The 22,500-nt window shown below is 43.2% G+C and overlaps 1 protein-coding gene and 1 long non-coding RNA gene across 2 annotated transcripts in view; both read right to left on the bottom strand.

Moving 5' to 3' along the window:
• Window positions 1-22,500, bottom strand: part of LOC144539402 (uncharacterized) — a 154,810-nt gene that overhangs the window by 90,248 nt on the left and 42,062 nt on the right. The window lies entirely within an intron of this gene.
• The window catches only part of ppp1r14ab (protein phosphatase 1, regulatory (inhibitor) subunit 14Ab), a 20,071-nt gene continuing 15,891 nt past the window's right edge, over window positions 18,321-22,500 (bottom strand). The window contains exons 2-4 of the mRNA XM_078284175.1: window positions 21,727-21,807; window positions 21,538-21,570; window positions 18,321-19,092 (exon numbers count right to left, since the gene is read on the bottom strand). Of these exons, the coding sequence (XP_078140301.1) occupies window positions 18,955-19,092; window positions 21,538-21,570; window positions 21,727-21,807 (252 nt within the window). The 3' untranslated portion in view covers window positions 18,321-18,954. The remainder of the gene's footprint in view (window positions 19,093-21,537; window positions 21,571-21,726; window positions 21,808-22,500) is intronic.

Below are 22,500 nucleotides of genomic sequence, written 5' to 3'. Positions count from 1 at the left end.
CATTCACTTCGCCATTTCTCAACCGCTCTCCTCCTGAGCACAATGCCGTTTTCAAACAGAACACTTTATCATATTCTCTCTCCTGGTCTGCCTGTTTCAGACACTTTCAGTTTATTTAACACACATATGAGGTCAACCAGCAATATTGGTCCCTCTGGGGACCCGTACTGCCCGATAAAGCCACAGAGCAGTAACTGTTAGTGAAACTGAGAGAAATCACTTCAGAGATTATAATCTACTTTATTAATCTACATCAGTAAAAGTAAAAAGTGAAGAGAACGTTGTTAGCTGTGATCTTTTCTGTGTGATTCTAGAAGGAGAGAGGTCAGAGTTCAAACTAGATTCTTTTCACTGGAAACATTAGAAACGACAAAATAAAGTGCAGAAACAAAGTAAAGTCAGATTCCTCTTCTCACTGTGAATGGATCCACAGTTTGTCAGTTTCTGTTGATCCAGTTTCTGTTGATCCAGTTTCTGTTGATCCAGTTTCTGTTGATCCAGTTTCTGTTGATCCAGTTTCTGTTGATCCAGTTTCTGATGATGATGGAGAGACACAATCTGTTCTGTGATGGATGGATTTAAAATGGACTGAAGGACAAAACTGCAGGAGAGATGGACTGAAGGAAAAGTCAAATTACTGACTTCCCCCAGTTTGAGTGATGTCTCTCCCCCTCTCTTTCTCTCTCCCTCTTTCTGTCTCTCTCTCCCTCTCTTTCTCTCTCCCTCTTTCTGTCTCTCTCTCCCCCGTCTCTTTCTCTCTCTCTCTTTCTGTCTCTTTCTCCCTCTCTTTCTGTCTCTCGCCCTCTTTCTCCCTCTCTCCCTTTCTCCATCTCTCTCTCTCTGTCTCTCCCTCTCTCTTTCTGTCTCTCTCCCTCTTTCTCCCTATCTCTCTTTCTCCCTCTATCTTTCTGTCTCTCTTTCTCCCTCTCTCTCTCTCTCTCTCTCTTTCTCTGAGTCTTATCTTCCTCAGACAGGATGTCAGGTCAGCTCATAATCACTTCCACTCAATCAGTGGCCGTCTTCTTCCGTCGCCACGGTTACATAACGCCTGTGTCCCAGCATGCATCGGGGCTCGCTTTGACATGTAGTGTGACTTTAAAAACAAAGTTTGGTTGGCTGGTAACTCTCTGCAGCGGACGTAATACTGACGACCTGGACTCAACCCTCACTGCATCAATCTGTCACTGGACTCACACACACACACACACACGCACACACACACACACACACACACACACATTTTCATAACTCTGCAAGTCCACATTTCTGAATCAGCTGGACCAGAGAGGGAGGAAGGTGTCACTCAGCACACACACCCAGCTGTAGAAACACACACATACACACACACACACACACACACACACACAGCTGAGCAGGGTAATAGTAGATATTGTAATGTGCTGGGCAGGATGCCGAGACTTTTCCTTTTCATGTGCGGACTGAGAAGACTTCTATCTATCTATCTATCTATCTATTAGTTTTATTTCTACAAACATTTCTCAGAGACAGAGCTGCTCTGGAGGCAGAACAAATCTGATTGGTTGAGTTCCTCAGTGGGCGGAGCCAAAGAACCACAGTGTTTCAGAGCACAAGTTAGCTAACTAACAAACTAGCAAAGAAGCAACTCTGGTTAAAATATAAATAAAAAATATAAATAGAAATGACTTGTTTCTTTATTCCTTCATGACCATGGCATCATGCTGTTGAAGGTCAGCAGCTAACTAGCTTACCTAGATAACTTGGTATTATAGATTGTATTTTTCAGTTAGCAGCAGAGCGCTAGGCTTCATAATATTAGCTTCCTCCTCTCTTACCTCTTGTCTTTTTCACTGAGCTTCAGTCACTGAGTTTCTGACCCTGTTTGGTGTTGGGCAACTGAACTATGGCTTGCAACGGAGATGTGGAGCGAATGTAAAAGAAAGGTCACAACACCCAGATAATACAACCCGGTCTCACGGCAGTTCGTGAAATAGTCACGTAATTTAATCTATCGATTTGTGTTCATGGACACGATTTTTCCATTTTTCGTGACACTCAGCATGACTTTCAAACTAATGTATTTCAATTGGAAGTATCTTTTGTGCCTGTCAGTCGGGACTCGGGAGCACAGAAGCCGTAACATAACCTTCGATTTTAATGATATCTTTAACATTTCTCAACACAAAAACACGAAAGTGTCCTTGATAACTCAACAACATGATAGGTTAATGTTATGGTCATCCGTTTTAATTATTTCACCTTCGATTCTGAGAAATCAAGTTTTTTTGTCAGTTTTGGACGATAGCGGAAGGCTACATTAGCCTACCCATGATCCTCAGCGACCGTTACTATGAAAAAAAGATATAAAAGATATATCTACTGAATATATCAAATATCTAGTACAGGAAGGAAACAAATATTTAACACTAGAATGATCTTGGATGATAGAAAAGTGAAAGGGAAAGAAATAAGAGCTAACGAGAAATGCAGAGAGTTAGACTGCAAGCGGGAGACCAGAGTTTGATTCCCGGCAGAGACATTTCCACAAAATTCAACGTCGCGGGGCTGTCTTGTTTTCATGCTCTATCTATCTATCTATTTATCTATCTATCTTGTCTGTCAATCTATCTATCTATCTATCTATCTATCTATCTATCTATCTACCTGTAAACAGAGTGTAGCAGCAGTGAGTCAGTGGTCTGTGGATTAAACCACTGACGTCTCCTCTCTATTCTCTTCCTCTGTGGTGGAAATGTCTGTGGTGTGACTGGACCGGCCGTGCGTCACTCACACCCAGCCGGGGATAAACAACTCACACACACTCACAATTTAGACAGAGGAGAGATTTCCTGATGGACAACGGATAGCGATCAATGAGTCATCGCTATGACAACCATGAGCCACCTAATCGGATCACCTGACCGCTGTCACACAGAACCAGCTGAGATGCCAGTTTCTAAAGAATAATTTCATGACCCTCGTTCTTTTTTCCTCCCTCTGACCCCCTCTGGGTCTGCAGCCAGGGTTTGAAAAACGTATATCCATCAGTCTGATAGAGACACTATGAAAACAGCCGGCCTGTCAGCAGCTCTCTGCATGCAGAGTCTTTTCAGCAGTATCAGTGTCTGTCAGAAATGCAGAACGTCAGCTTTTCAGGAAACGAACAAAACTGGAATTCAGTCAACAGGCAGGAACTGAACTTTTTCCTGACTGACACCTGTGTGGTTTATTTTCAGTCTGAGCTCCTGGCTCTGGTTCAGCCTCACCCTGCTCCACATTCATCAACATCCACATATTCACACAGAGCTGCGCAGCACAGCCGCCGTCTGCTGTGTCGGCTCCTCGGTGCCTTGCTCAAAGACACCTCGGCAGCAGCTGTTAAAGAGTTACTCTCTGAGTTCATCAGTTCGACTCTCGAGTCCGACAAGTCCGACATCTGACCACAGGGAAGGACTTCAAAAATAAAGTTACACCCAGAAAAGAAGGCTCTCAACACTACCAACCAATATGCTCTGAAAAAATACCAGTGCCAACCACAGTGACATGAAAGCAAAAAATAAACTACCAAAATAAAAAAGCCACAATACCAAAATGACACCTTACAGGTACCTGGTGTGTCAGAAATGAAAGCGGGGTGTAACACGTTCAATAAAAATTTCACTTTTTCATCACTGTGCTCTGGACAAAACAAACTCCTATTTAATTTTAGAAAAATCTGATCTATTCTAGAAACTGTACTTTCAGTACTGTGAAATACAAAAATACTGCTTCTAAAAAATATCATTGGTACAGATTTGAACTCCAGCCAAATTGCAAAAGTAATAAATACAGATTTCAAATACATTTAATTAAAATACTGCCCATCTTGCCACCTGCGATTAACACATTGTATTCTAAAGCGTTAGCATAGATAAGAATGACGATGACGCGGCACAAAGTGTGAAACCCTTTTCAATTTCTATGAGCAAAACAAAAAATCTGCATTTTCTGTGTTTGCTTTTTCTGTGTTCTAAATTATGTGAAATGTGTTTGGTTCAAATAATTTTTCGTTAACACAGAACTCATTCAAATCAACGTTCCTGGACGGTCGGAGCGGCAGCCATCTTGCTGTGACCCGTCGGACTAGCTTCTGTATAAAGCGACTCACAGCAAGTCACTGAGCTGAGAGGTTTTACAGCAAGAACCAAAGCAGCTTCTCTGTCTCTGACTAGAAGAGCTAGAGAGAGAAGTACAGTCTGTGATGAAGCTACGTTAGCCTCGTCGCTAACGTTAGCTTCCAGTTGAGTTCTGACAGTTTGCTAACAGACTCATCTGCTCAGTTCTCAACAACCTGATCTGACAGAAAATCGTGAAATGAACATGACTTGTTAACAGCAAATTATGTGTTGGTGGAACGTAAAGTGTTAAATTTACGTTTTCCCAGCACGAAAACGGTTACGTAAAGGAGACACGACTATAAACAGGAAGTAGTGTGGCATTGAAGCAGCATGGTGGCCAGTCAGGGCGTGGAGGTCGGGGTGGTGGACGGGCGTATACGCTTGTGTTCGATGTCTTGGGTTCAATTCCCAGCGTTTACAAAGTAAATTTCAGCCATAAGTTACATTTTTATTTTTAACAGACGTTTTTCTTATTTAACCATGCAGCCCTTTCCATAACCTTAACCAAACTTGTTTTACTTGCCTAAAATTAACCGTTAACCAACAAACCTCAGTTTGTTGCCAGGCAACCAAAGTAGCGCTGAGTAGTTCTCGAGAAGTGACGCATGGCGTGCGGATCTTATCCGCTCAAGTTGAACTAGCCGGTGGCGAGCGAGTAATCCGCTCCCTTCCATAGGAAATAATGCTGTTTTAAGCGGAAACCGCTCCGTAATGTGAACGCAGCCTTAATGCCCAGACTTGTGATTTCACCATAGCAACTAACACTTAAAATTCCACGATCGCCATTTTATGCTGTACTAGCTAAATTCTCAAAATGCTAACATGACTCCTCCAGATAATTAAATTAAAAGAAAAACAAAGTTGTTTGACAGCTGTGAAAAGGTTATGGGCAATTAACATTTCACATTGTTGTTTTATTGTTTTGCCCATAGAAATTAAGCGGGGCACATCTCTTGTACTGCACTTTGTGGGCGTGGCCTATTTGAAACGCCACGGCATTCTGATCTGTGCTCACTGGACAGAACTACCAGAGACACAGAGATGATTTTGGTGCCAATCCTCTCAAACTAACAAAAAGTCAGTACAGTCTAGTGATGGGACGATATATCTAAATTCAATAAATCACAATACAAGATGTGACGATCCGTATGTTGTGTCAGGAACATGAATGGTGATATCAGCTCCATGTTATTCTGCTGTCAGGAACATGAATGGTGATATCAGCTCCATGTTATTCTGCTGTCAGGAACATGAATGGTGATATCAGCTCCATGTTATTCTGCTGTCAGGAACATGAATGGTGATATCAGCTCCATGTTATTCTGCTGTAGTAATCACTAATGAGACTCTTGACCATCACAGTTTCACAAGCTCTCCATCCAAATTATATTATTGTCACTTTGTAATGACATTTTGAAATTGTTGTTTACATTCTAGCAGCCAATGGCATCGCTAGAAAGATTTCAGTCTCAGAAATTAGCAGAATCAGAGTTTGTTGTCACTGAACTTTTATTGATCACATCGTATGCTGGTTGTATTGATCCTGAACCTCAGATCACAGATCGAATCAGATCAGGAGAGAAACAGATCGTCCGTCACTAGTTCAGTGCTGTAACAGTTTTTTTCCAAAATGAGATTTCCAGCCTTTCAACAGCTTCTACTGTCTGTATTTACTCAGTACAGTGTCAGTACAGTGATATAGGCCTTCCTCATCTGATGTGTGTGTGACTGATGTGTGTGTGACTGGTGTGTGTGTGACTGATGTGTGTGTGACTGGTGTGTGTGTGACTGATGTGTGTGTGACTGGTGTGTGTGTTCTCAGATGTCGCTGCTGACACTGAGAGCTTTGCTGTCTTCAGCTGGCTAAATAGTGACTTTGGCCGTCGTTCCATCCAGATTCTGTTGTTGTGTGGAATATATTATCAGCTACAGACTCGGTCACTTCACATCAAGGCTGACAGACTGACAGGCACACACTCTCACACACACACACACACACACACACAGGCATGCAAGCCGACTTGAGTATCAGTTCTACATAAAATCTTAGATTGACAGACGATACCTTATTTCTAGCAAAGCAAACGGAGTGTATGGCAACACACACTCACACATGCACACACACACACACACACACGCACACACACACACACATGCACACACACATAGTATATAAAGACCGGCATGCAGGCAGAATTAATCATCAGTTATACATGAAAGAACAGACGGATAACATATTACTGCTAGCAAAGCAAAATGTAATACTTTCCAATGGACACTGCAGTTGATAGAGTTTATGGCAACACACACACACACACACACTTACACACACACGCAGACACACACAGTGAGTTAGGATGCAGCTCTTACCTGTTTCTTTTGTTGAAGAAAAAAATCCCAGACTCTTCCTCAGGACTGTGGCATCTCTGTGGCCACGGTGTGTGTGTGTGTGCGTGCGTGTGTGTGTGTGTGCGTGCGTGCGTGCGTGTGTGTACGTATGTGCGTGTGTGTGTGTGAGTAAGTAAGTCCAAGAATAGAGCTGGTGTTCCAGTTGTCTATATTCCAGAAGTCTTCTCTCTCTCTTCTGCTGCAGTCTGGTGTTTTTCTGGTGTTATTTTGCTCTACTGTATTCTACTGTATTCTACTGTATTCTACTGTATTCTACTGTATTCTACTGTATTCTACTGTATTCTACTGTATTCAGTTTTTCCAGGTTCTTCTGTCTTCAATTCAACTCTATTCAGTTCTATCTGCTGGAGTTCACTCTGCTGTCTTCTACTCCTCTGTAATCCACTCTGATCTGCTACCTCCTCCTCTCGTCTCCTGCATGTCTTCTCTCTGCTCTCCACTCTCCTCTCCTCTACTGTGTTCTACTGTGTTCTGCTGTGTTCTGCTGTGTTCTGCTGTGTTCTGCTGTGCTGGACAGCCTGTATTCTGCTCTGTCAGGTTCTGTTGGACTCTACTGGTCTCTAATCAGTCTCAGTCCTCGTTGAGCTCCTTGGGAGTGCTGCCTACTTCCTGTTTGCTGTATTTTCTAGCTGCAGGAAATGGTCATCTTTTCCTCTTCCTCCCCCCTCTACCCCCCCCCCCCCCCCCCCTCCCCCCTTCAGCCCAGATGCAGAGGATTATGGGTCAGGGTGCGAGCTCTACAGCAGCGCCCCCTGCTGCAGTCTGGGGTTCGGTGCCTTGCTCAGAGGCACTGCGGCGCTGCTGGTCAGAGCGGCTGAACGCAGGCCGAGTTTTTCCTCCAGTGTTTCTAAACACCCGGCTCACTCCTCAGCAGCACTGTGTTGTCATGACTACACGGGCCGTCTGGTGGACAGACAGACCAGCTTTTGGACTGACGCTTCGATGTTCAATATCTTTACATCTAGATGATCATGGGACACTAAAACTCTCCACTGACACCAAGAAAACAGAAGAATAAAACATGTTCCTGCAGACTTGTGTGGAAACTGATCTCAGTGTCTCATTAGAATCAGTTCAGGTTCAGATCTTCCCATAGACAACCAGTGCAGTATTGATCAATTCTGCAATCAATATGTAATCAATCAAACTGCATCATATCCATCATATCAGACTGGACCAGATCACATTTTTAATAAAGGACCAATGTTGTACTCATGTATAAGGGGAAAATTAAATATCGCTCAAACCCTAAAAATGAATCAAAATGAGACTTTAGAGCTGCTGAATGATGAACTTTGGGTTCAAATAAATAATCTGCTGTCTGATGGAGGATTTCATCACTTACAGAACCAGGTACAGTTACAGTCTAATCAGGTTGATTCAGAAGGGAATGTACTGTACAGAACTCTCCAGGAACCACAGGAACCCCCACCTCCTTCCTCCACCTCCTGTCCAGCTGACTGATTGCAGTAAATTGATGGAAGTGAGGGAGGAGGGGTGGGGGGGGTGGGGGTTCAGGAGGAGCTCAGTGAACCAGGGTCAGGATCAGGATCAACTCATGAATCAACTCATCAATTCCAGTTCAACTGAAGAATTGGAACTGGAATTTGAAAAATCCTACAGCAAACAGAATTGGAACTGAATTGGAATTTCAGGCAGTTTCATTTAATTCAATTAAATTCTGTGAAATTCCATGTTTTTTTGTTTTTTCTTCCCACATATCTGTATATTTATATCATATATCATATATTTATTCAACATAGTGTTATATATTATCAATACTGAATATCATAAAATGTTAAAGGAACCTTGGTAACCTGGTATTTGATGCAGAACATGTGATGGTAATCCATACATTATGACTGAATGTGTTTGATCTTTTATTTGATTCATAATGTTTGATTTATAATGTTTAGCAAGCGAAACTCTCTTAGAAGTGGAATTTCATGGAATTTAAAGGAATTTGATTCTGTTCCCCGTCACTTTCACACTCACACTGCAGGAACTGAGCTGGAGTTTAACATGCAGTCTCACTTCAGTTCCTGCCTGACCTGGAGAAACTACACGTCTGTCAGAGTCAAACCTCCAACTCTGATCAATCCTCCAGCTGTCAAAGCTGCAGCCTCCGTTACGCTTTCTGTTTGTTTACTGTTTGTCTTCCGGGTTTGATTTTCCCACAAAAAAGCATGTGAAAGCAACACTGTTTATAGCAGCTGATGTTTATATATCATGTACACACAACAGCAGGTTGTGTGTGTGACTTAATACTTCATTATGACGAAATCAATGTTTTTGCTGCAGAACAGACTGCTGGGCTTCTTATCTTATTTTCTGCTGCAGCCACGACTCAATTTTACCACTAATCCAATCTAATTTAATCTAATTTAATATCTGCGTCACGGTTAGGAAACATCAGTTAACAGATCCAAGAAGTTGTTAAATTGAGTGGCATCGCCCTTTAACAGTCTGACCCAGCAGAGCAGACTGCTGTCAGTCCTGCAGTCTCTGTCTCAGCTGACTTTTGCCCTAATGCCACAAGGAATCTGCTGTGTTTATCCAATAAACTCTGCAGCAAAGGCTAAGGCTGTGTGTTGACACTACACACACACACACACACACACACACACACACACACACACACACACACACACTGACTTCCTCTCTGTGTGAACTTCAGGTTGAAGATGCAGTAGGAACGCTGGAATAGAAACACTGAGATTAAAATAAATAGACCGAACTCATTATATGAGAATTTAAGATATTATTATGTTCTGTAAAGGAAGACCGTCTTCCCTCACACACACTAGCAGCTGATTCAACAGTCAGACTGTGCAGCAAAGTGTGTGAAAATTTGGTCTGGACATATTGACCAAAATCCAACATGGAGGAGTGTCTGATGGTGTCAGAGTGACATCATCCAGTCTTATACAACACAAACTAATGAAAGCAGAGCAGAGTGTTTCAGAGCTGCTGCCTCAGGGATCAGTGACATCTGAACACAAATCAGATCCATGTCTTATAAACAACAATCATGTAAAGATATGATCATTTCCATAAGAAACCAAGATTAATATCCTTATTATTAACTGTTTGAATTAGGCTGAACACTGATTCATATATGGGATTATTAGGGATATTATACATGTTCATATTGTTTTGGAGTATCACTAAAAAACGTAAACTTTAAATCCCCAATGTCTTGTCTGCAGTTCATCTGTCTGTGTCTGTGTCTGTGTCATCAGCTGGTCAGTGAGCTGAGAGAAACATGAAGACAGGTGGGCAGTCTGTTGTGTTTCAGCTCCACCTGCAGGACAACAACTGACACTACAGCGACTCAGCTGAAATCTGATCTCTGATTCACCTGTTAAATCCACTGCAGTGTGAAGGAGATGGAGATCTGATCTGATCTGATCTGATCTGAACTGAACTGAACTGATCTCATCTCATCTCATCTCATCTCATCTCATCTCATCTTGTCTTATCTTATGTTGATTCTTTCCTGAAAGCATTTTGGACACAAGCAGAAGTAGCAGACCAAAATCGGATCCTCTGGGGGTGCGGCAAGGCTACCATCCTCCGACCGGACCGTCCTTCTTTGACCCTGCAGCAGGTCTACCTTGGTTCTGTGAGTACTAACACTTCCACTGATACGGGAGCAAGTAACAGTAAATTGGGACTTGAGGAGAAGAGGGAAAAAGCGAGGAGGACAAGGAAAGAGAATGTAGCTGTAGCTAAGAAAGAGAACGTAGCTCAGAAAGAGAATGAAAGCAAAAAGGATGAAGAAAAGACGGGGGCTGAAGGTGAAAAACTAAATTTCGCCCCGGCAGCAGGAACGCCTGCCGGCTTAACGAACAGAAAATACGGGGCCTGGACTGTGTTGCAAATACCTCATGAGTGGGAAAAGATGACAAAGGGAGCATTTCCTAAAACAGGAACGTGGGACAGGAATGTTCTAAAAGATGTGAAAACGACCTTCAGCGATGACCTTACTCTGTTAGAGGCCACAAAGTCTCAGTATTCTTCTGTTTGGAGGTGTTGGTGGAATGAATCAGAGTTACATCAGACAACAATTTCACCTTCCACCCACATCCCACAGCCCGATGTGACGAGCAAAACAGCTACCGTTCATAAAAAAGCACACAAAGGCCATAAGTGGCCGGCTGAATTGCAATTGGCTGTAATGACGGCAGCAGAACAGACAGCGTCGAGTCACCTCCCTCTATTCTGTCATAGTAAAGTTTATTTATATAGCACCTTTCACAGAACAAAGTCACAAAGTGCTTCACAGGAGTAAAATAGTTCAAATAAGACCATCAAATAGTAAGAAACAATAAAACATAAAAACAAAGGACATAAAAACACAGAAATACAGACACAAGAGGCTAGACAAAGGCCAGTCTGAACAGATGAGTCTTCAGCTGCTTTTTAAAAGTGTCAACAGAGACCGCAGATCTTCAGTCCAGTGGAAGAGCGTTCCACAGTTTAGGTGCTACAATTTCAAAGGCTCGATCACCTTTTGTTTTGAGCCTAGAGCGAGGGACGACCAGTAAGCCCTGGTCAGAAGACCTAAGTGACCTGCTGGTAATGTAGGGATGGAGCAGGTCGCAGATGTACACAGGTGCCTGACCATGCAGGGCTCTATATGTGATTACAAGAACCTTAAATTGAATCCTAAACTTGATGGGAAGCCAATGTAAGGAAGCTAAGATGGGAGTGATGTGAGACGTCCATTGTGCAGGATTAACAACTGCAGAGTTAGAGAAGATACAAAAAGTCCGCCATGGAAATCCACAAAAACAGGCAAGGATGGCTTTCTGTACATGGGCAGACAGAGAAGTTAACCCTGATGTTAAGAGATTTACTAAACTGTTGATTGCAGCAGGAATGCCTAGAGTAGCTAAAACTGTAATGAATCTGGACAAAGACACAAATGAAAAGTGCAACTGCTGGAATGCATCCTAAACGTCCCACAGTAACGCCAACTGACGAGATTTGTTTCCCTGAGGATGATGATGATGATGATGATGATTTCCTCACTCTAACAGCAGCCGTACAGACACAACAGAGATTGCAGACGCAGGGAGCAGACGGGGCGGCAGCTGCACAGACAGTTAGACACACAGAAGTAGACCAAGGAGCAGCAGCAGCAGCACATGGGGAGGTAGGGACAGAAGAAGAAGATAAGGGGGGTGCTGAGGAGGGTGCTGAGGGAACTGTTGACAGTTCAGAGGGTACAGCCAGTCCTGAGCCAGACAATATGAATCTACGAAGTGGGGCTGTAATATCCAAAGCGCCCGTTGTTAGACCAAAGACAAAAAACCCTTCAACAGCACCACCTGTAGGCCAAAATCCTAAATTGCGGCTGGGGGACATGGTTATGAACAAACCATGGACAACTGCTGAACTGACTGCCATAGTAGAGGGCCTTCCAAATCCACTAACACAACCAGAGGATCTCATCTCTACTCTAACAGACAAGGCACACATATACAACTGTTTAGCAGTGGATCTGATGCAATTACTGCAGTTGGCTTACCACAGGCATTGGACAAGGGTTAAACCTACATTTAGGCTGACAGAAAGAAGTGAATGGGGGGCAGGCGGTGTTCCCACAATGACTGATTGGCTGGATACAACATTCACAACTGCAGTTAAAGCTGAAGCACGTTCCCATATGGATTTTAACAAGGTTTCTTGTTGCCAACAGAAAAAAGGTGAATCTGTAACTGAGTATGGTGAGCGGTTTAAAGCGGAAATTCTGGCCTGAAAACTGATACTGCTGCAGAAGCCGCTATAGCTGTTAACTGTCTATTCTCCAGAATGGATCCCAAAGTAGTCAGTATGTATAAACTAACAAACCCAAACTGGGAAAATAAATCATGGAGTGAGACAATGCTAGCATTAACAAACCTGGAGAGGAGAGCTCTGCCTGAACATAAGAAAGACCAGTCCTCTGGGGAGGTAGGTATGTTCCTACAACAGAGGCCAAACCGAAACAAAGGTCATCAGAAACGGGCCAGCTGGCAGCCACCACAGAATCCGGCCAATTGGCAACCTCCACAGTATCAGGCTAATTGGCAACCACTACAGAATAAGCAGTTCTCCCAACCTCGTCGTGCACGTAATAAGACCCATGAACAGTGCAGATATTGTGGTCTTTATGGTCATTGGGCCAGGGAGTGTCAGGCACGCTTGGCTGGACAGCCGCCATACTTGGCCCGTGTTCCTTCTACTCCCCCTGCCCTGCTGGCACCGCCCCCTCAAATGTCCTACTCTGCCCCACCAGCACCGTCTCCACCACAGCCATCCTACTCACTGCAGCATACAAACCAACAGCAGCAGAATTGGGGGTGCCACCAGGTAAATCAGAGAGACGGATTGAAAACCCAGTGTGTGCTTACTAAATTGTCAGCTAGTCTCAAGAAGGACTCAGACTTAGAGCTGGAGGTGCTACTGTGTCTGCAGTAAATCAAGATGAGGTATGTTCTCCCTCATCTCAGTGTACAGCCTTCATCTACTAACACTCCTGTTACAGGCCTTAAAGGTGTAATAGATGATGAACATTCATTTTTGATTTCCCCTCCAGTCTCCAGTGTCTTTGTACACGCCACAATGCACTTTTCTCCACAGAGTGTCAGCTTGTTAATTCCAGAACAACAGAAGTTATCAGTGTGCTAAATTATTGTCTTCTATACAGGTCACAACCTTGTTTAGATGGTCTGTGTCCCAGCAGATGTGTTTTCAAGTGAGGACTTATTCTCTAACAACTATACAGGCTATATCCAAACATAGTCAATCACTAGACCCCAACCTGTTACACCGCCCATTGACTCTTTTGCATTGCACTGCTGCTTTCTTCAAAGGTGCAGTAGATATTCAATATAATAAAAACGTGGAACCTTATTTGTCACAATCTACTGAATTACATTTCACAGACAGAATCTACTTTGGTCCTGAGGGATGTGCAGCACAAGTTGACTTGAATCCAGAGCAATTGGCTGCGTATGTCAATCAAAGATGCAGCACGTCATGTGACTCTAGCTGTTGCCTTTGGGCATGAACCGTATGAATTATTTGGAAACGCATGAAAACTGTTTCTACTTCAGCTGTTTTACCTCAAGGGAAGTTATCTGTTCTTACAGACGGGAGTTGTCTTTTATCTGCACAATCGCACACCGCTCTACAACACTTGAAAAGACATCTCCAGCGCCACAACCTCAATATTTACTGCCTCCAGTGTTGTCTGCGATACCTGATTCCTTAAGGTCGAGCCATGCTAATCAAGCAAAACTGCCTTGTACACGTCAGTACAATTTGTCATGGAAGGCTCTTGAAGGTATACGCCCAGTAATTAACTCCTTGCCAGAACAGAACATAACAGTGCCAACCACTAGTCCATGTAACACCCCTATGATGACAATTCCTAAACCAAATAGGTGAGATTCCTGGAGGTTTGTGCAGGACCTCAGGGATATAAACACTGGAACGGGATGTGTTGTTCCAGTGGCACCTATAGTCCCTGATGTCCCCCCCCCCCTCATAAATAACAAACAGTCCCTAACACCACTATGATGGCTGCCATTGTGCCTCCAGCTGCAGGTGAAGATCATCCTGATGATTAATATGATGATTATCCTGATGACATCCTCCCCAAGCATGACTATGTACAGTATGTCCTTACTGCCAAGACAACGATGGCTTGTAAAGAGTATGGCCTCATTTTGGGATTTTTCCCACTCTTAATCATTTTGAGGGTTTTTGTCCTAAATGTGTGATTTTATTTTAGTGTAGTTACACACTGTGTCTTTTACTCTTCCCTTGTCAAGGTGGGAGGAGAGGCGTGGCCAGTGTGGACCGTCTTCTAAATACATTTCTTTGAATAGTTTGAATCAGTCCTTTGGCTGATAGATGGGGCTCACAAGACATGATACTGGTTAGTTTCATTAATTTGTAATTTTGTGATCATTTCATAGATCTTACTTAATTATTTAGTTGCCTTAAATTGACATGAATAGAAAAGAATAGAATAGAATAGAAACACACCAGTTGTCAGTTGTCAGTGTTGGTGTAACACTGTTTGTCACCAGTAGAGGGCGCTGTCCGTCAGTTTTTAAACTCAGATCTGTTTCAGTGTTTCTTCAGTTTTTAAACATCATATCTGACTTTTGGAGGATTCGTCTGTTGTTGAAATATTGTTTCTTTGACTTCCATTAGTGTAACATCTCTGAAACTGTATCATTACTGCACAGTATGCATTTTATTTTAATAGGTTCCACTTTTACCATGTGACATGACTGTGCTGAATATTTAAATGAATGTCTGCTGTAACTGGTTTTAAGCTGCAAAACAAGGACACTGAAGTTTTTCTATTCTATTCTATTCTAGTAAAAAAAAAGTGAGTTTTAACACAGATATATCATGGTGTGTTGGTGATATGGGACAGGAAAAACCTGAATTGTTTCCTCTCTAAGCTGAACTCATGATGAGCTTCATTTTCATGTCAGCAGTCGTTTTGTAAGAGGAATAAAACCTTTTCCTTTGTTGAGTTTTTAATGTCAGAAAGACAAACGTTCAAATCATTTAAAATCCAAAGATTTATTCCAAATCATGTACAAACAATACGAGGCATCAACAGACACATATACAAACCAGGAAAACCAGGATTACAAAACAAGCAGAGAAGGTTCCTGAGGGCCGAGGAAACACTGTACAGCAGGAGGGTGTGTGTGTGTGTGTGTGTGTGTGTGTGTGTGTGTGTGTGTGTGTGTGTTTACTGCGTTATGTTATGTGATGTATTATATAAGGGAGTAAGAGGAGAGGGAGTGAATCAGTTTGTGTGTATGAATGAATTGTGGTTAATGTCTCATTTAAAACGGGAGAAAATGAGAATAAAGTGATACACAAATAAAGAACGGATCTGCACTCTTTAAAAAGACGTGTGCCTTTTTGACGACAGCTGTCAAATAACAAAATGTCACAACTTCAACAGGCAGTTACAGCTTGTGTTATCTGTGTGTGTGTGTGTGTGTGTGTGTGTGTGTGTGTGTGTGTGTGTGTGTGTGTGTGTGAACACCACGCTGCAGCAGTATGAAGGAGTGTCGTCTAAACTGATCTGATATCAGCTGTTTACACTGTAAATAGGCTTTGGTGTGGTCCGACTCTGAAACCAGGTCAGCAGGGAAAACACTGTTTCACACTTTAACTGTTTCACCACACAGTCTGATTCACAGCAGAACAGACTCTGATACCTGTAACTAACTCACCAGCAGAGCTGTGACCAAGTCAACTCTGCTCAAGTCCCAAGTCACTCTCAAGTCTTGAGGCACAAGTCCCAAGTCTAAATGTAGATTACCAAGTCAAGTCCAAGTCATTAATGTCAAGTCTCAAGTCTAAATGTAGAACAGCAAGTCAAGTCAGAACAAATCAAGAGTCCAGTATCAATTTAATATCTTAAAGAAAACTAAATATCTAGGACTTTTCAATGCAATATGGTTTTAATAGGATAAAAACTTGGTAAGAGCATCATGAGTTTGATTTCTATAATCAGTTTCAACTTCAATAAATTCAATCATTCCATACAAATTCAGAAAACAGAATTTAAATTCAGTCGTCCGCTGGAACAAATCTCATCACTTTCAATCTAAGTCATTTACACAAACACAAGATCTCAAGTCAAGACTTTAGAAACCTTTTCAAGTCATCAAAGTACAAGTCAGAGTCAAGTCCCAAGTCACCAGAACCCAAGTCAAGTCAAGTCTCAAGTCTTCTCTTCATGCATCAGGTCGAGTCTCAAACTATTCAAACTGTGAGTCTAGTCTCCACCGCTGCTCACCAGACACTTTCACTGTTTTACCAGTCGACTAGATGTTTAGAGTAGAACAGGACTCTAAATGAAGGTTGGTTATCTGTAGATGTTAAACTCAGTTGAGCTCCTGCAGTGTGAGTGTGAAAGTCTCCCAGCTGTGAGGAAACAGAATGTGAACTGAACTGGAATGACAGGAAACAGAACTGAATTCATGAAATTCCACTTCTAAGAGAGTTTATCTCGACTCTAAACATTATAAATCAAACATGAAACAAATAAAAGATCAAACACATTCAGTCACATGTTCTGCATCAAGTACCATCTGAAATGTTCCTTTAACAGTTTATGATATTCGGTATTGATAATATATAACACTATGTGGAATCTCAGATATGTGGGAAGAAAAAAAACAACATGGAATTTCACAGAGTTTAACTGAATTAAATTCAACTTCCTGAAATTCCAATTCAATTCCAATTCTGTTTCCTGTAGTTTTTTCAAATTCCAATTCCTCAGTTGAACTGGAATTGATGAGTTGATTCATGAATTGGCTGCTGGTAACTTTCCACCGAAAACTCCCACTTCCAACCTAACGAAGGTCTTTGTATTAATAAAGTCTCCTATGTAAGTGTGGAGGACCGTATGCGGAGGTTTTTCTTCTTTTCCATCCTGAACACTGAAACACAATCTGCTCATCTCTAAGTGGATGGTGGAGAAGTTTACCCGTTTCCTCCCTGAAGCGATTTATTCAAATATTTTCCATAAAACCCACTGGGAAAACCTTTAAACCAGCAGAGTCCCTGCTGTGCCCGACACCAGCTCTGAACCGGCCTGTGGTCTGGGTGCATGAGCCACACAGCACACCTCCCATTACAGATCAATGGGAGTTTTGTGTCCAAAAAAAAAAAAAACAATTGTGAGAGAACAGAAAAATCCCGTCCCTCTATAATAACCATCTGTTTAATAACTCAGCACATGAGGAGTTTCATTACAAAACACGACTGTATGTACTTTCTATGAAGAAAACAAAAACTACCTGATGTTTATTGGCCAATATTTCAAAAACACAACCGATTTTATCATCAAAATGTTTTTCTCTATTTTCTAAGTAAAGGTGTGGAGTTTGCTCATAATTTCAAGAATAATTTGTGATAATGAATGATTTAAAACCCTCATCAATAAAGATGTAGATGTTATTTTGGAAGGAAACTCTTCACACACACAGTGTCTCATTACAACGGTGTTGAACACAGGAAGCGGCGGTCGGGACGGAGCGTGAAGCGACACGCGGCGTCACCTGACTGGACGCAGTTACAGGCAGGAAAGTGTTTGGGTGGGCGGGGTAAACATGCAGGATGACTCTGGGTGTGTTTGTTTTTCAGTGCAGGGCTTCCTTGTGGGTGGAGCTCTACTGATCGGGTAGATGTGCAGCTCAGTGGTACAGGATGAACACGGGGTGTGCTTGTTTCGCAGCACGGCACGGCCATGTTAGGCCAGGTTAATATTAAGGTGTGTTTGTTTGTCTGTGCAGCACCTCCCTGTTCTGGTGGGGTTACAGCGGAAGGATTACACAGAGTATGTTTGTTTTTCAGATCAGTCCTCCCTCTGGTACACAGGGTGGGTGTGTGGGGTTACAGACTAGGATTAGGTTGGGTATGTTTGTTTTTCACTGCAGCACCTCCCTGTTGACTGAGAGCAGATATGAGACTGAGGGTGAGGATTCAGTTAGGTATGCTTGTTTTCTATTACAGCACCTCCTGTTCATCTGAGCTCTGGCGGGTGGGGTGGATAAGTATCTGGGTAGTGACAGAAGCCAAGATTATGTTGGGTATGTTTGTTTCGTCATGCAGCATCTCCCTGTTTTTTTACTGCAGAACCTCCTGGTTGGTGGAGCATGGTTGGGGTAGATGTTTATACAAGAGTAGCTTTGGGTATGTTTGTTTTGCAATGTACCACCTCCCTGGGGGGTATGTTTGGTTTTCAGTGCAGAACCTCCTGGTTGGGGTAGATACACAGCTTGGTGGAGCTACAGGGTATAGGACAGAGTAAGTTTGTTTCTTATTGCATTATCTCCATGCAGCTGGGAGGAGTTCCAGACTCAGTTAAGATTAGGTGTGTTTGTTTTGGAGTGTAGCATCTCCCTGTTGACTGAGCTCTGATGGTTGAGACAGATGTGTATGCATTGGGTATGTTTATTTTTCAGTGTAGCACCTCCCATTTGGCAATGCTGGGGTGGAGCTGAGTGGGTCAGGATTAGATTGGGTGTGTTGGTTTCTCAATGCAGCACCTCCCGGTCAGCTGAGCTCGGATAGTTCAGGTAGATTTATACTTGAGTACACATTGGGTATGTTACTTTTTCTGCCCAGCTCCTCCTGGTTGGTTGAGCTGGGGCGGATGGGTTAGATGTGGAGCCGAGTGGGAGTAGATTGGGTACGTTTGTTTTTTGTTGCAGCACCTCCTGGTCAGTTAAGTTATGATATATATTTGGGTGGAGTGGCATTGGGTATGTTGGTTTTTCAGTCCATCTCCTCCTGGTTGGTTGGGGATGATGTGTAGCAGGGTGGGGGGGTTAGAGGTCAGGATTAGACCGGGTACGCTTGTTTCTCAGTGCAGCACCTCCCTGTCGGCCGAGCCGGAGCGGGCGGGGTAGATGTGCAGCTGAGGAAGGTCGATCCCGTCGTTATGAAGATCCTCCTGCTTCTGTAAACCATGAAGCTTCAACACCAAGTCTCTGATGAAGAGCTGAGAGAGAGAGAGAGAGAGAGAGAGAGAGACAGAGAGAGAGACAGAGAGAGAGAGAGAGAGAGAGAGAGACAGAGAGAGAGAGAGAGAGACAGAGACAGAGAGAGAGACAGAGAGAGAGAGAGAGAGATCAGTCTAAATAATTTATAATTATTTTTCATTGAAATACTGTCTGTCACCCTGCCTGTTTTCAACAATACCGCCTGCTGTGTGTCTCCACATGGGAATAATGTTAAGTTTCAACTCATGTTCAGCTAGTTGACGTCCAGGATTTTAGACATTACCGCTTTGTGTAGAGCAGCATAACAGGCAGCCAATCAACAGCCTGTTTGATACAGAGCCATTGTTTTGCTTTGATTTGATTGGCTCACGGTCAGAGAGAGAGTACGGTGGCCAGCAGGGACAAAGATCGAGAACAGACAAACACCAAACTCTGACTGTAACCGAGGCGTCAGATGTTATCGTCTCTAGCAGCAGCAGCAGTGTGGCGCTGACTCTGTGATTTATCCACCGGAGGAAAGTTTCACATTGTTTGTGTGTTTGTGGAGCCTGATGCTGCAGACTGGATAAACAGAACAGATCCAGGCGGTAAACAGCAGTAAACAGGACCAGGTGTTTACATGCCTCAGTGTCCTGGGTCATATCAACAGGTTTAGCTTCAGCAGTGGGTGTCCTGTCTGTCTGTCTATGCTTTCTGGGCTGTTGTGTGGCCCAATCCAGCTGGTCTGGTTAGAGTGCGGTGACCAGACGTCCCGGTTTGTCCGGGATTGTCCCGGTTTAAAGATGGGTGTCCCGAGTCCCGACAAATATCTGTAAAACACTAAAATGTCCCGGTTTTCAACATTCACTACCAAATTGTCCCGGTTTTCACCACAATTAAAATAATAATAATAGTATTATACTTGTTTTCAGCGCTTACATAGACGTTTATCATGTTCTCTGTCCCGCTCATTATTACCTAACCCAATCAAAAAACATAAACAATGCACCACGCGTCTGAATTCAACACTGATTTGTCTGTATGTGTGTCAATCAATCAATGTGTCGTTGTCAAGGCTGTTGCTAGCCTGTGACGCTCGTGGCTCTGTCTGACAGAATCTGTCAGTACGCTAACGGTCAGCTGTCGTGCCGAAGAGAAAGTCGCTCTTTTCTAAAGATCTCCAGAAGGATTAAGTTACTCTTTTCTTCGTGAAGTAGCCGGCAACGAAAGTGCAGCGTTCTGCACACACTGCAAGAGGACATTTTCGACTTTTCCGACATGAAAGATCATATTAAGACGGCCAAACATAAGCGGTGGCTACAAGCTAGTAGTAGCACCGTTGCGACCTGCTTCAGCGGGGCGAACGCCGGTGACAGTGATCTGAAAAAGGCAGCTCAGGAGGGGACCATCGATCCCTGGACTGTACAGCTGGTCTAATTCGAAAATTCTATGATGAGCGTTTTACATGCGCTCGCACCAAAGCCGAGGCAATTGTGAGCAATGTAATTGCCCCTCACGCTATGGAGTTGCTGAAGGCGGACACTATGGATGTCGACCTCGTCTCTGTTGCTGTCGATGCCTCAAACCACAAGGCGGTGAAGCTAATTCCAACAGTGATCCGGTACTTCAAACCAACTGAGGAGGTGAACGTCAAGATCCTCGACTTCACATCAATCCCAGGTGAGACGTCAACAATTCTCTTCGATGAAGTCCACCGTAGCCTCCGTGCGTTTAACCTGATGGACAAAGTCAAGGCGCTGTCCATGGAGTAGAAAGGTGCGGTCACTAGGTGTGCTAAGTGCTGAAATAATTGTTCCCCATCCTGATGAAAACGCTTATGGTGCGTGCATTAGTGCATACATGTGCGCGTGTATGAACATGCGGTACACTTAAGGGTCCCGGTTTGGGGGTTTGAAAATGTGGTCATCCTAGGTTAGAGTGGGATATAGGCCTATTGACGTTATTCATATGGCGGCCATTTTGAACACCCGAGTGGGAAACTCCTGTACCCGTAGGATAGTCATATCTATGAAACAACTTCAACACATAACTGAGGACTTCACATTGACCAAACAGTTATCAGATTATCTAGCAATTTTGGGAACAACAACCACAACAACTGCTTGAATTTAGCAGGAAATTAGCTAGCTAGCTTACTAGTTAGTAAGCTACTAGCTAGCTAGCTAGGCTAGACTCTGGTAGAGATAATGGACCAAATATATTAAAATGTGAACAGATATCCCTCTGATTCTTGAGATCCATTTGTTCCTGATCTGTTTTTCATTTGCATTTGGTTCACAACAGCAGGACAGAGCTGGACTTCCCAAAATGGCCGCCGTGTGAATAAGGTCAATTCCAGATCCTACTGTAAACAGGATATTACACACAGTAAAACTTAAATAGAATAACCTATATAAGTAATAAGTATAAGTAATAATATCAGAATATTAACATGTAGCTCTCACCTCTGTGTTGTTGTTGCAGGAGTGGAGAATCTCCTGTAAACACAATGCAAAACCACATGAGAAACTCTGAGGGGTGAGACAGGTAGACAGACAGACAGGCAGACAGACAGACAGACAGACAGACAGACAGACAGACAGGTAGACAGACAGACAGACAGACAGGTAGACAGACAGGTAGACAGACAGTACCTGCAGTCTCTGTGTTCTCTCCTGGTCAGTCTTCAGATCCAGCAGGTCGTCGATGTTCACCTCCTCTGGCATCTCCTCCTCCTGCAGGTCAAATCATTTAACATATTTTATTAATTAGATCACTTTTAGACTTTTTGATAGAATGAATGAAGGAGGAGAACGAGCGCTGACATCTGAGCTGTGCTGACTGTGCAGAGGAAGCTGGACCGCTGGACGGACTTGAACGCATCAATATGTGAGTCTTTTATTGGTTGGTTTGTTAGCTTGCTAGCTTTAGCTAGAATCGAGAAGCCATTTGGCAGCCATATTTGATTTAGTCAATCAGGATTGTAGCTGCAGCAGGAATTGGCCGAGTTGTGATGTCATCGCTCTTCCCAACATGGCTGCACAGAGCGCAGAGTCGCACGTGCACGGAAATAAATTTTTAAAAATGTAATACCAAAATTAACCACAAGGACAAATTTTTAAAAACACTGGTATTCCTTGATAACTACAGCGCTGCAGCATTCAGTTTCCTGTGGTGTTTACATTTATAATCCCTTGAGATAGGAAAGACCGCCTGCTAGCTCAGTGTCTCAGCAGGCTGGCAGCGCGTTCTTTTCTCCAGTTTTGCGACCATAAAGCCACGTGAACATGAACGCCTCGGACGGCCGAGGTGTGGCGTACTCCTGACTCAGAGGAAAGTACGGCCCGACATCAGTTGAATGCAAAAAACCTGCCGAATCCCAAAGTGAACTTGCTGACTTGTGAACGTGGCTCCTGTGAAGTCCAGGA

This window comes from Centroberyx gerrardi, chromosome 6 (assembly GCF_048128805.1).
Source record: "Centroberyx gerrardi isolate f3 chromosome 6, fCenGer3.hap1.cur.20231027, whole genome shotgun sequence".
Taxonomy (NCBI): domain Eukaryota; kingdom Metazoa; phylum Chordata; class Actinopteri; order Beryciformes; family Berycidae; genus Centroberyx; species Centroberyx gerrardi.
This window is presented reverse-complemented; position numbering and strand designations above follow the sequence as displayed.